General features: G+C 33.6%; 1 protein-coding gene across 9 annotated transcripts in view; it reads right to left on the reverse strand.

Moving 5' to 3' along the window:
- The window catches only part of LOC141915380 (uncharacterized), a 200,005-nt gene that overhangs the window by 145,536 nt on the left and 39,727 nt on the right, over positions 1 to 14,742 (reverse strand). For 8 of the 9 annotated variants that reach the window (XM_074806882.1, XM_074806881.1, XM_074806885.1 and 5 more), the window contains 2 exons: positions 11,947 to 12,038; positions 550 to 718 (listed from right to left, as the gene is read on the reverse strand). In XM_074806882.1, coding sequence (XP_074662983.1) covers positions 550 to 718; positions 11,947 to 12,038 — 261 coding nt within the window. Of the gene's footprint in view, positions 1 to 549; positions 719 to 11,946; positions 12,039 to 12,162; positions 12,226 to 14,742 lie in introns of those variants that run through there. The other variant, XM_074806886.1, reaches the window with a different exon arrangement.

A 14,742-nucleotide genomic window follows, 5' to 3' on the forward strand; every position in this document is an offset into this window, starting at 1 on the left:
TTGTTGGTTTCATATCGGAAATTAACTTGTATGGATCAGTTTCATCAATTTTTCTTAAGCAGCTGAGATAAGTAGAACAATTGTATGTTTCGGCATCCAAATTTGAGCTACTAGTGATTTGGACAGCCTCTCTGATGGCCTTGACCTTATCAAAAAAAATGTACTGAAGTTTTCAGCTAATTCCGATGCCTTATCATGATTGGGCCAGTCCGTCTGAACATGCCAGTAAAGAAGGGCTCTCTCTTTATATTGCTATCACGGTGTTCTTGTTGTCTTTCATTGTACCTAAGGATTTTCTACGCACCTATGCTCAACTATACATCCAGACATACATATGTGTAAAGTTGCAAGAGAGAGCAAGTAGTTTAGAAGATCTCTGGACAAGATTGTGTCCGCGGACGGATGACAGACAACCTGACTCAGTCCACCCCCTACACTTTGTCGCAGGGTATAATAATAACAATCAACAGAATTATAAGATGGTTTCTGTGCAATAACAGAAAACCCTAATTAGCCTAACCTCAATGCCATACTTAAAGTATCACTCACATGAGCATCAATGATTTCCAGTCGCTTCACAGCAATATTCAGCTGCCTTTGTTTCTTCTCATAATCATCATGCAACTTTTTCAGAGCGGTACTTTTTTCTCCCCAAGGTTTGGAATAAACACTAACCATGCGCACCAATTCATTCAGTGGTGTATGGAGGTCACTCACACTAAAATGTTGAATTTGAACAAAATAGTTATAAACAGGTAGTAGCAAGAGGCCCAGGGGCCTTAGAGCATAGGTAGATTATACTGTAGTACAGTATTAAGTGGTTGGTGTTTTACATTTGCCTGTACGATTTTCATTCACGCTGAAAAGGAATTTCATTTTTCTGATTTAGCCTACATTATTTGTATTAAATGTGCACACCTTTTTGCATAGATTAATTCCTTTGAACCCTAAACAAACTGGGAAATGTGTTATTCACAACCGGCTAAAATCAGCATATTTCTAAACAGAAAAAATATGAGCTCGTTTGATTGATGCTAACAACCGACCTTTGCTTTACTACCCTACTAATATCCCATCAATTATACTATTATCTTGTGAATTGATTGGCTATTTTCTGTTTTGTATTCATCGAAATCAAATTCAAATTCATTTATTCATCATAAATCAAGATAAATGATTGTGAATGAAAGAGAACAACAAGCAGCCTGTCGGCTGATACAGCTCCGCTGTTTGATGATTAAATTTTACAAGGACCACCTACACAGTGCACTCAAGTGTTCAAATCCAAAAACGGCTCTCTAACTTTTTAGCCCTTGGCCCATAGTATCTACATACCAAGCTTTGTCAAGATCGGATAATGATTGTAGGACTAGTAGCAAGTTAGCAAGATTTTACAAATGTGACCTGTGCAGCACCTCCTAGAGGTCAAATTGGGAAAACGGCTCATTATCATTTTATTTTAGCCCTTGGCCCATAATATTGACACACCAAATTTTGTCAAGATTGGACGATAATTCTAGGACAAGTGGCGATTTGAAAATTTTACAAGCACCATGCATACAGCAGCCCAGGTAGAATCTTAAAAACTGCATTATAACTTTTTAGCCCTTGGCCCATAGTATTGACATACCAAGATCTGTCAACATCACATTATAATAGTAGGGCCGGTAGGAAGTTAAAGATTTTACAAGTATGACCTGTACAGCGCCGCCTAAAGGTCAAATTGGGAAAACAGCCCTATAACATTTTGTCCCTTGGCCTGTACTCAGTGTTCTCCATTAGGCGTTTTTAAGGGGCGGCCCACCCCTTCGATCTTCATGTCAGCCCCTGTAAAATCTCCTGCCCATATGAAAAGATTGCCGCCCTGTAGCCGACATATTTTGAAAATCCGTCAGTGACGATCTTCGGTTTGATATCACCAGCGATGTCTCCTACATACAAACAAACATTACCGGTATGTCAATAATTGTATAAATAGTGAGTCAGACAAACGCTTCATGCCATAAAAACTTATTACATACGTCAATAATTGAAGAAACGGCTCATGCACGGAGCCACGCAGCGCCCTCAGGTAGGCCTATAAATATCCTGGGATTTCCAGGCATGTTAAAAATAAAAACTAGAAAGAAACTTTTTAATAGGACGACGACCGAGAATAGAAATTAAAAGTGGAACTCAGGGTGAATAGGTTGGTTGCTACGGCTTACACACTGTAGTGCTTTTCCAATACAAACTATGCATACAAACCATACATACAAACCATACATACATACCACGCATACATACCACGCATACATACCACGCATACATACCACGCATACCATTTTAATAAAATTTTTGTTGTATAAATGAAAGAAGAACCCGAATATAAAATTGAAATAAAAGAAACTAATAACTTATTTTCACTATTTAATTACATCTCAGCAACAAATTTAGTGTATGGAAAACAATATAAAATCGGTAATATTTATCTGATTGATCAAATATTATTAAATGAATCAAATTTAATAACTTACAAATAGATACTTTAGATAATGGGGTTAAAAAATGCTAAAATATTTAATACAGTTTTAGATTATCAAGGAAATTTAGTTGAAATAATAATGAATAATGGAATTCAATATATTCAGATAATGAATTTTCCAAATTAAATCATAAAGTAAAGTGTAGACGCACTATAGTGGTATTCCCATTGTTCAGCACACTAGGGTGGAATCATTCAAAATTTTCAAATTAATCTCCAGCAACGTAGGGTATCAATAAGTCAGCACTGAAAGGGTTAATTTATATGTTTCAAACGTATAAAGGTTAAACATTTTAATAATAATAAAATATTAAAATGAAATCTTAAATATTCATGTATATGTTTTAAATATATAAAAGTTTAACATTAAAAATGATAATGAAATATAAAATTTGAATCTTTTATATAAAATTATATGTTTCAAATGCATAAAAGTTTAATATTCTAATGATAAATAGAATATAAAATTAGAATCTTTAAATTTAAATTATGTTTCAAATTTATTAAGGTTTAATAATCTCAAAATGACTAATAAAATATTAAATATTAAAAAATTATCAATTATTATATAGAATATTATTATTTAAGATTTAATTTTAATATTTCATTATTTTTAAAATGTTTAACTTTTATATATTTGAAACATGTAATTTTATGATTTCATTTTAATATTTTATTAATTATTAATTCAATATTTAACTTTTATATAATTGTAACATATAATTTAATATCTAAAATTTAATCTTTATATTTTATTAATCATTTTTAGAAAATTAAAGTTTTATAAATTTTAAACATATAATCTAATATTAAAGATTCAAATTTAATATTTCATTATTTATTTTTAAAACATTGATTTAAAACATCTAAACATTTAAAACATACAATCGGATATTAAAGATTTAATTTTAATATTTCATTATTTTTAAAATGTTTAACTTTTATATATTTGAAACACATAATTCTATGATTTCGTTTTAATATTTTATGAATTGCTAATTTAATATGTAACTTCTTTATAATTGAAACATAAAATTTAATAGTTAAAATTTAATCTTAATATTTTATTAATCATATAACTGAATATTTAAGATTTAATTTTAATATTCTATTATTATCAAATGTTTTAACTTTTATATGTTTTACTAAGTTAGTTGTTATAAGTAAAAATGAGTTGTTTGTTTAAGAGATGGAGGGGAGTTTTAGATGTTGTTGTTTGTCTTTCTCAGTTTATAGGAAAAATACCCATTCTGGATCATGCCTGCATAATTTCTCCTTCACTGCTTATAACATAACTCAGTGTTGCCCAAGGCTTATTCCTTCGTGCGTTAAGGATTTGTGACCCCCTTTTTTGGATGAAGAATTAACCCAGATCAAGACTTCCCTTAATAAATTAGCGTACCCCGACGACATTTTGAATAAAGCTCTCTTGAGAGCCTGTCGTTCACATTTCTGTCATTCTCAAGGGACCCGCACGCGTAAACAGCCTATTATTGTACCTTTTGTTCCTTCTCTAGAAAAATCTAAAACTCCCCTCCATCTCTTAAACAAACAACTCATTTTTACTTATAATAACAAACTTAGTCATAATCTTACTCATAACTCCCCCAAAATTGAACCCCTGAACATTGGTGTATATAAAATTCCCTGTAAAGTTTATAACAAAATATATATGGTGAAACCGGGCACGATTTACATAAGCGCATCCGTGAACATAGGAATGATGTTAAGAATTTTAAGCCTGAAAGTGGTGTTGCTAATCACATATACGAAACCAGCCACAATTTTGATTTTGAAAATGCCTCCATAATTTTCCCCCGTCCGGAAAAGATTAAACGACACATTATGGAATAGCACTGATTATCGAAAACTCGGGAAATTGTGTTAATTTGAATAACGGTTTCTCCCCCCACAACATTTTGATCTCCAAATTTCTCGCTTCTCTTGTACACCCGTTATATTAATTCCCCCATTGTTTTTGCCTTGAACATCGTTTGCTAGTTTGTTTCCACTCTCTCTCTGATTATTGCCTTTCATGTGATTGCCTTTTCATCTGATTAAACTTTAGCTTGTCCTCACGTTTTAATCACTTTAGTTTGTGTCCTTTGTTAATAAATTACTTTAATCAGCATTGCCCCTAGTTTGCCTATGCTTACTTTACCATTGTTTTTCAGCATTATGTCATTACTTTTATCTATTCCCCTTTCAATATTTTAATCACTCACTCTGTTTTCTATTGTTTTGGTCTTGTATAAATATCTTGTAATATTCTCCTGTTCTCAGTACGCCTGATGATGGCTAATAGTCTTTAGCCGAAACGTTGTGCAAATATATATACTCTTCTACTCAAGTTTCTCGTTATGGCTGAATTTATTGTGGGATTTCTCTCGTTATCATCTTACACGGATATTGTGTATCTTCTCGTCTCATAATTAATTCTAATATTTTATTGTCTTTAAAATGTTTAACTTTTATATATTTGAAACATATAATTTTATGATTTCATTTTAATATTTCATTAATTATTAATTCAATATTCAACTTTCATATAATTGAAACATATAATTTAACATTTAAAATTTAGTCTTTATATGTTACTAATAGTTTTTAGAATATTAAACTTTTATAAATTTGAAACATATAACTTAATATCAAAGATTTAAAATTTAAATCTTTAATCAAAGATTTAAAAATTAAATCCTAAATATTCAATTTCAAATTTAATATTTTATTAATCATTTTTAAAATATTAAACTTTTATACATTTTAAACATATAATTTTACATTAAAGATTCAAATTCAATATTTCATTATCATTTTTAATGTTAAACTTTTATATATTTAAAACATATAATTAAATATTTAACCCTTACAATACTACTACCGCATGGCATATGGTATAAATTGGCAAGCTAGCATACCTGTACCGTGATACGGTATCGCTTAACCCTTCTTCTAGAAGGGCATATCTATCAGTATCAGCCAGTGCTGCCATCTGCATAAAATATCCAAGATGGCAGCAGCCAGGAAAAACAATTTGGCTGGATGAAATGGTTCAGCAGCTCGTATATGATGCTGACAGTGAGGCTGGTGACTTGGAATTTGGTAGTGAACAAATTGAGAGTGACAACGACTATGACAGCAGTAGTTCAGATGATAAGACTTAGTAAAAAAAAATAGGTTAAGTGCCGGCGATGATCTTGATGAAGAAAATGAAATCAGTGACAATTTTTTTAGACCCTGTTGATCCGGTTGTCATGGCAATGGACACCCAATAACAAAAATGAAGAACCAGAACTGTCCATCCTCAAGGTCACATATATCCAAATTATTTGTCTTGACGAGAGAAATCCCACAATAACAAAGCCAAGATTAAAAAATTCTATATCGCAATGATTGTATTTGAGGAGCGACGTTTCGGCTAACAACTGTTAGCCATCATCAGGCCGGCATGGAAACTATTTTATATTTTCAAAGAAATATTTTTCATAATATGAAAAAATATTCAAATAAAATTCATATGATGTCACATATCTGAGGGTGGCTGAATGTATGGCCGCGGAAGCTAAAATACTGGTGCAGTAAGAAATCGGCGTATTAGATCGTTTTAAATCCTGGAATTTACCACTACAATATTCAGACCTCAACCTATACCTATACTTTGCTGCTTAGTGTTTTCAGGTCACAAGAAATTACAATTTACTACAAATTCCATCAAACAGAAAACACAGCGCTCATCTTCTGCTGACGAAATGTCAAACGCGCCAGCAAGCAGCGTTACAGTATCACTATAGTAGTGTATACTGTATGCACGTGTGTTTGTGTGTGCAACAGTCTAGTCTAATGATTTCCGCGCGCACGTGGAGGCCTTGTGTAAGTGAATGTTCACTTACACTTCAATGTCAATCAAATCAATCACCGGGTATTAAAATGAAACGATACCTATGGGGATAATAATTACTTTCTCACCAGCAATGAGCATTTGAAATTCGCATGTATACGGCACCTAGTCCAATGAAACGTTCGCCATTCTTTGGCTTTCCCATAATTATTTCAATAGCGCCGGAATTCCCCGTATATCCCAAAAACAGCCAATCACATTCGCTCGTAGAGACAACGCCTCCCAATCTAGGTCATTGCAATTTTATACGCTAGAGCTAAGAATTTTCCCGCCAAAAACAGTTTTTCGTAGAATTTTAACAATGTTGACCATGTCATCGACGGAGGTTCGTCATGTATTCAATCGCATCGATTATACGTCGTTTAAGCCGAGAACCAATGAAACAAATGCTCACATAAAAAAATGTACCGCGATTTTACATGAATTGGCTCAATGCCAACTTCATATCGCTGACAAAGGTAAACCAACAAAGCCCAGAGGGTTCAAAGGCAGAAAAACTAAGGGGTAATCAGACAAAAACAAAAGGCAAGAACATCGAAGGGATAATCAAGGAATGAGTGAGGGAGTGAGTGAGTGAAGTGTCAAACGGAGAAAAACAAGCTAACGGGATTAGAATAATGGGGGTACAAGTGAAGCGAGAAATTTACAGATCAAAATATTGTGAGGAGAAAAACCGTTATTCAAATTATCACATTTATCAATATTTTCAATAATAAGGGCAGATTCCATAATGTGACGTTTGGTTTTATCGGGACAGGGAAAGATTATAGCGGCATTATCAAAATCAAAAATGTGACTGGTTTCATAAACGTGATTAGCTACTCCATTCTCGGGTTTGAAATTTTTTATGTCATTTTTATTTTCTCTGAGGCGCTTGTTCAAATCACGCCCAGTTTCACCAATATATATTTCATTACATACTTTACAAGGTATTTTGTATACAACAATGTTCAAAGGTTCCGTTTTGCAGGAATTGTGAGTTAAGTTATGACTAAGTTTATCATTGTAAATGAAAACGAGCTGTTTGTTAAGGAGATGAAGGGGGGTTTTTGATTTTTCCAAAAAGGAACAAAAGGTACGACGATGGGCTGTTTCTGAGGGCGCGAAACATGAGAATTACACGGTCTCAAAAGAGAGCTTTATTCAAAAGGTTGTTAGGATAAGCTAACTAATTAAGGGAATTCCTGATCTGGGTGAGTTCATCATCGAGAAAAAAGGGGGTCGCAAATCCTAAAAGCACGAAGAAATAGAATTAGTGAAATAGAAATAGAATTAGTTGGCTTTGTTATTGTGGGATTTCTCTCGTCGTCATCACACACGGATATTGTGTATCTTCTCGTCTAATTATTTGTCTTATTTGTAAGCCCAAAGGTTATCAACACCATGGTATATAATATATCAGTGTCAAATACATAGGTAACAATTTTCTGAGGCCTGAAATTATACCCCAATGAAACCTCTTACATCCGGCCTTCCGACTCATCGGTGGAAAAGTGGGTAAATGAGTGGAGAAATAAATTTTTTAGTTGTTCTATTGCTTTGAAATTTTTACTACATACACTAAGGATATATGGCATACAATTTCAGTTGAAATTGAATAGATCAGTGCATTTTCAGACAGAGTAGTTTATCTGAAACTTTTTCATGAATTTTTTTCATGGCAGCCATCTTGGAGTATGTGACCTTGACCTCAAGTTCACTTATATCCAAATTATTTATGTCTACTTCGTTGGCCCAAAAGTTATTAACAACATGCTATATAATTTTTCTGTGTCAGATACCTTGGTAACTATTCTATGAAGCCTCAAATATATCCCTATAAATCCCTAAATTCCCTCCGGTACAGCAGCGGAGACACTTTGTGGTATAGAAAGGGTTAAGATTTAATTTTAATATTCTATTAGTATTAAAATGTTTAACTTTTGTATGTTTGAAACATATAATTTAATATGTTAATATTTCAACTCAATCTATTTTCAATATAGTAATTATTATTCTTCTCATAGTTTTTATGTTTAATTGTTTGATATATTTGATCTATTTGATTTTAAATATTTACCCCCACAATAACAATACACTTTTTCTTTAGGATTGAATTTAAGAAAATGCATTATCCAAACAACATTGAATTCCAATATCTTTAATAGATTTATTATTCACATTAAATTCCAAAATTTTCATTATAAATAATTTGTTTATTATCAAAATTGAAGTAATTCAATTGCCGTTTTTCAATTTTCAAGTTTATCATATCATTATAACCTTAAATAAAGGACCATGGGTCCAGTAGGATCAACCGAGTTAGACATTTTAGTTTTGAGCACAAAAATTGATTTATTCTTGGATTTGCAATAACGAACAGCTGATAAAGATGAAATCATGGTGCACTTTGTAGCAAGCATGTTCAACTTTGATGATTTACATGGTAATGGGTTTTCCCTATGAGTGACAAGTACATGGTAGAGAACAGTTCTTGATAATGTCACTAGGAAAGCCCTTCTAGAGGGATTCCCAAGTGATGCCCTTGTGAAGGGCTTTCTCTGTGATGTCATGAAACTAGGTCAAGCATCGATTAGTAGAATGGGGGAAAAATCCATTGAAATTTTGCACATTTTCTCCCAGCACATCCAAATGGCTTAGAGCTGATGGTCGAAACTTGCCATATTCAATTCCACCACCTATTTCCCTCCATATGACAAAATATGAGCTGTTTACCTATGTTGATCCTAAAAGTATCAAATCATCATTTCTTTCATTAAATGGAATTTCAAGAATATTTATTATTTTTTCATCTTAATTTCCTTTATAATTTGAAACTGTATTAAATATTTTAGGATTTTTAACACCATTATCATTTTAAGTATCTATTAGTTGAGTAATTGAATAGGATTCATTTAATAACATTTAATTAATTAGATAAATACAACCGATTTTATATTGTCTTCCATACACTCAATTTGTTGCTGAGATGTAATTTTCAACATTAAATAGCAGTGCTTCATCTAGCCAAAAATTGAAGGGCGGTATGCCCCGCCCCTGAAAATAGCCGCCCTTGTGCCCTTCAGATGTGTCCCATGCTCGCCCTTGTGCCCTCATCACTTGCCCTAGGTCCGCCATCCTGCCCTTGTCAGTCACGAGTAATGAGTCAGGGCTTTCAAAATAAGCCGACGCATCCGACTGTTAGTAAGTTTCCTGCGACGGCTATGAAATATCTCGTATGATATCAACGATAGTAGCTCATGTGATCAGTGGTTATATTCAAATGTTCTGCAGTCAGTGTGCATCGTGTGAAAACGTGCCTCAGACGCGTGGCCTAGTTTAAGTTTCCAGGAAATTGGCTGACTTCCAAACTACTGCCAATCATTCTAGCGAATGCCGTTGTAAAGCTGGTAGTGTATATTCGATTGATTGTTTCGTTTAGAACACATCGTGATGCTCTGGATCTTTTTATCTTGACTATTAGACAAATTTTTTATATACAAGGTGAAAAACTTTCGGTGAACTCACAGAGAGACTCGCACAGACAATTAGTTTGAGTAGCCTAATAGCAATAATGTGTTCTTAAGCTGACTGCTTACCAATTATCAACAGTTAATTGCCAATCACTAACACTATCAATTTAAATCAATTAATTTGATATTTCTATGATTAAAAATATGCCATTTCATGTAGGCCTATACACTATTGCTGGCTCTTTTTCGCTGTATTTGCTACGTGAGATTGCTTTTTTCTGCAATTTTTTTGTCTGCAACTGGTTTTCCAAATCATCTAGATTAACTTTTGTTCATTGACAGGCATAGGTGTAAGGATGTACTGTGGTCAAGTGTGTCACTCATGGCATGATCAGATTTAAACATAGCTTCTAGTCCTCAATCGTAGTAGGGGGTACCTCGATTCTATGCAATAGGGAACATTGCAGTTTGCCCCTAAAACAGACGTGAGCGCGTTATTATGTGCCCTTGCTCCGATGGAATCACGCACAAAAATGCCCTTATTTGAAATCAGCACCCTGCCCTTTTTTAATGCTAGATGAAGCACTGAATAGTGAAAATAAGTTATCAGTTTCTTTTATTTCAATTTTCTATTTGGGTTCTAATTCTTTCATTTATAAAACAAAAATTTTATTAAAATGAATTTTCTAGATTATTTATATTTTAAAATCTAACTTATATCAATATAAACATTTAATGTTATAAATCTAAATTATTTTGCTAGCACTTTACTCACACTTTTATAATTAAAATATAGTAATTCACTATGTTTTTAGTAAAGAAATATAATTTCAACAACTAAAAACATAGTAAATCTATATCATATATGAAATCATTAGAGTAAGGGGAATATCTTGTTTCATATCAGAGGTTGAAAGGTTGGGAATTTAGAAAATATTTAAAATATTACCAATTTCTAATCAAAATTATAACAAAATTTAAAATTTATTGATTGCGGAGCGGGCCGCGTAGCGGGACGTGAAGTCATTGATAAATGTCATATTTTGTTCCAATTTTGGTTAAAAATTGGAAAAAAATGTTTAAAAATTGGTAATATTTTCTAAATTTTCGACCTTTGTCCTCTGGTATTAAACAAGATATTCCCCCTTACTCTCAAGTCTGCTGAACACTTGAAATTTTTTCATAAAAATCTTCAGAAAGCAAAGAATTTTAGAATCTTTTCCGGCCAATATTTAGAGAGCATATAATGACTAAAATCATTATATATCACCTTTACAATGAAACTTTTATTCTTTTAGATTTCTATTTGATTTTCCCACTTTTCATTGGCAATGGGGACAAGAAAGAGTAGAGAATCTCTTCACCATTGCCAGTGACGAGTTATCTCGTTATTGGTTTTTTCTACTAAAATAGATCAATGTATTGGTTTATCAATGTACAAAAAGTGCTGGCAGCATATAAATTGTATAATGTCAAAAATTAGCCTTGGCAATGGCGAACGGACCTTAACCACTAGGTGGCAGTGAAAGTGTTAATCATAATTAAGGGTTATTTACGCTTCATGAAACTGGCTCCTGCTCAGTATATCCAGTGGTTACACCATGAGCTAACAGAAAGTTACTCTCATAACCATTCTATAAAGATGAACACAATTGATCCATTTGACCCATTTCATATGTCAAAGATCCGTCACAAATTTTAATTTGTAACATTCATTTCATCAATATATCAAATCCATAAGCCACTCAATATAACTCTTTCAGTGCCCGGTCGACTTTCGTCGACAGATTATTTCACATCATACAGTGCCCTGTAAACTTTTGTCGTCATTTCTTATAGCAGATTATTTTTAGCTTTTCGTATAGAATTCAGAAACCTGCCGCTAGATGGCTTGATTAAATGGCAGCACCCATAAGTTTGTTTTTCTGCTGCGTTTTTGTGGAGTTGCAATTCAAAAAATTAAAAGGCAAGATGCATTTATTTGGTTGCGGCTCTTGCTATGAAATTAGCTACAAATGACTATAAATAACTTTAAGGTATATTTATTGAAATAGACAATAGGTTCTTACCTACGATACACTTTCCCTGACAACAGCGTGAGCTTTAGGAGCACATTTGACGGAAGTGCATGCATGACCAGTTCATTTTTGAAATCCAGTAACTGAAAGGAAACACAAAATCAATGCATGGCAGCGATAATGGGTTTCTGCCTCACTGGCTTAAATGTTGCACTGGGAAGCATACAAAGATTTCATCGAAATTATTCTCATCAGTTAATAACGTACGGCTATTTTGAAGGAGCGCAAGCTTTGGGTCAACACATTATATCCTTAACCCTTAACCTGCCGGCAGCTTTATTGCTAAGTCTTGTGTTTGCCAGATGATTTGCGTGTTAATGAAATTAACTGATTAAATCCTCATAACTTCCAAACTATTGTATATAGGGCATTGAAACTTCGCAAAGTAGTAGTTTACAGTCATCGCCACGGAATAGTGCTGAAAGATTAAACTTCCCATTTTTGAAAGAGGGGGTCTACTAGGTGGTGTCACTTTTTGGGGTCCAGTGCAAAAAGACCCCCTAGAGAGTCAGAATACTCACAATTCATGTTAGATTGTCGATATTCATAACTAAAGACACGCTAGATTACTATATCAATCGTCAAAAAACTTTATTATGCTTCTAATTACGGTTTAAATGTTTGAATCTTCATCAAAATCAAAAAGTATCAAATTCATGGGGAGTTTTTAGGTCAAAATTCTTCAAAATATCAAAATGAGAAATTACTTCCGGGTTTAGTATTGGCCAATTCATGCTTTTTTCATAAAGGACTACCCAAGTCATCTGATGAATTATTTTTCCTTTGTATTTAATCGACATAATTTTCATACTAGAAACTCTACTACTTTCTATGTACGCTTTTCTAAGACTTCAGCCAAATCAAAGTCTCTTGGTCCCCCTCATGGGTCATGGGTCCCCCTATTATGGAATACCCTAAATCTCGACATTATTTCTTTTAGTTCTATTGCTATCTTCAAAAAACGTTTAAAGGATAGGACGTCATCGATAAAATGAGGCACGCAGCTGAGCTCGCCTGTCAATCAACATAATTGGTTTACACTAAAGATACGCTTACTTGAAAAACTATGTAGTGTATCAATCTAGAATTTTCGGCACAATATCCGATGCTAAATACCTTACTTTAAAGGTTTATTTGGTGTAAATCGGATCAAAAATATTTCTAATATTTTGTTCTTAACTTTTGAAGTGGAAGCCGGAAACGGCATCAAGGTGTGTATGGCTGTACGTACGGGTACTGGCGCTTTAACAGGCTCAGCATTGATGGTGTATTTATGCGCGAGTAGATGTAATGATTTGTTTTAACCAACCGCTAAATCGGTGTTCATTACGCATGATTTTAGAAAATGATATTATTCAGAGTATTTGAATATATCTATCAAGATAATTATAATATTCTTAAGACAAGTGAATTACTTATGTAGACCTATTTCATTGAGGCGTATCACTCAATCTGAAAAAATATTCCGATCCTGTCACGTGACTTCATGACTGCAACTTGTCGATAGCTTAGGTTGTCATTCTTCGAACCAAAAACTACTTCAGATTTTTTTTTCCCATAGTACTCAGTTTGCATTTTCTTTTTTTCTAAGTATTTGCTTGTACTATATCTTTTGTATGATACCATGGTGTTTCGTTCTTTTCTTTTTAGGGTTTTCTGTTTCTTCACGGAAAACCCTATTGAAATCCGCGTGATTATTTTTTTTTCCCTTTTCCACACAGTTTTTGTTAAAAGAGTAAAGGCTTCCTTACCTTACCGCTGTCGCCGATACAATCCGTATGATATCCTTCAGCTCACTTCAATCTCCAGATACTGCATGGGAATTTTGATAAATCCACATTATAAAGGCACGTAAAGCCGTAAACATCGGAAATTTGGCTGCCTTCAATTAGTAGCCATGTTGTGTTTTCTTTCCGAAATTTCTCTCTTCTTTATGAGGAAGAGCTATCGAATTATTCCCTCTCTTCTCCACAATCAATTTCAAAGACAATTTTATGAATTTATTGCTCAGCGGGTCCGAGTCCAAGAGTTTACGAGTCCAGCGTTCGCGTGTCTGACAGGTTTACGGGCATTTGTTTGTTACCTCTTTAATATTTTTAATTTCTTGTTATTCCGGTTATTTCATTTAAGTATATTGCTGATCAGTTCATGTAACCAAAAGCGTCAATAAACAGATTTTGAATTGATCAAGTTTAAATCAAGGTCGTTGAGTTGCGGAGGGCTACTAGAATTACGTTCGTCTCAGAGAGAAAAGAAACGACAGAAAAGTATCAGGTGATTATCGATAGCCTACTACGGTACACACAGTTGACAAACAGTGTTAGGCCTGTGCCGGTTGGTGGGGAATAAATATACTGGTTGGTCAGTTGGTTCGGTTGTGAAGTGTGGAAGCTAAGAAAGCCTACCGGTATTTATTTGTCTATATATAGGCCTATTATATAGTACCCAATAGCATTTTAAGTACGTAGTTGTTACTCGTACGTGACTGTACAGTGATATCCACAGGTTAACCGTACGTGAGTTCCCTAAAGACGCCGTACGTGAGTTCCTATAATCTGCAAACACGCGTGCGTAAAAGAAAGAGTTTGGGTTAGGTGAGGCTAGGCTATTTGTAAATCAAATTTCATCTAACCTGCAGTTACGTTGTGGCACAGTGGGTAAATCACTGGACTACTACTGGATTTCTTTTTTTCGTTTGGTTTCAAATCCCAATATTGCATGTCTGAGCGTCAACGTATTCACATATGGCTAACCTGTAGTAATCGCCGTACAGTCACGTACAGGTAA

The sequence above is a fragment of the Tubulanus polymorphus genome, chromosome 1 (genome assembly GCF_964204645.1).
Source record: "Tubulanus polymorphus chromosome 1, tnTubPoly1.2, whole genome shotgun sequence".
NCBI lineage: Eukaryota > Metazoa > Nemertea > Palaeonemertea > Tubulaniformes > Tubulanidae > Tubulanus > Tubulanus polymorphus.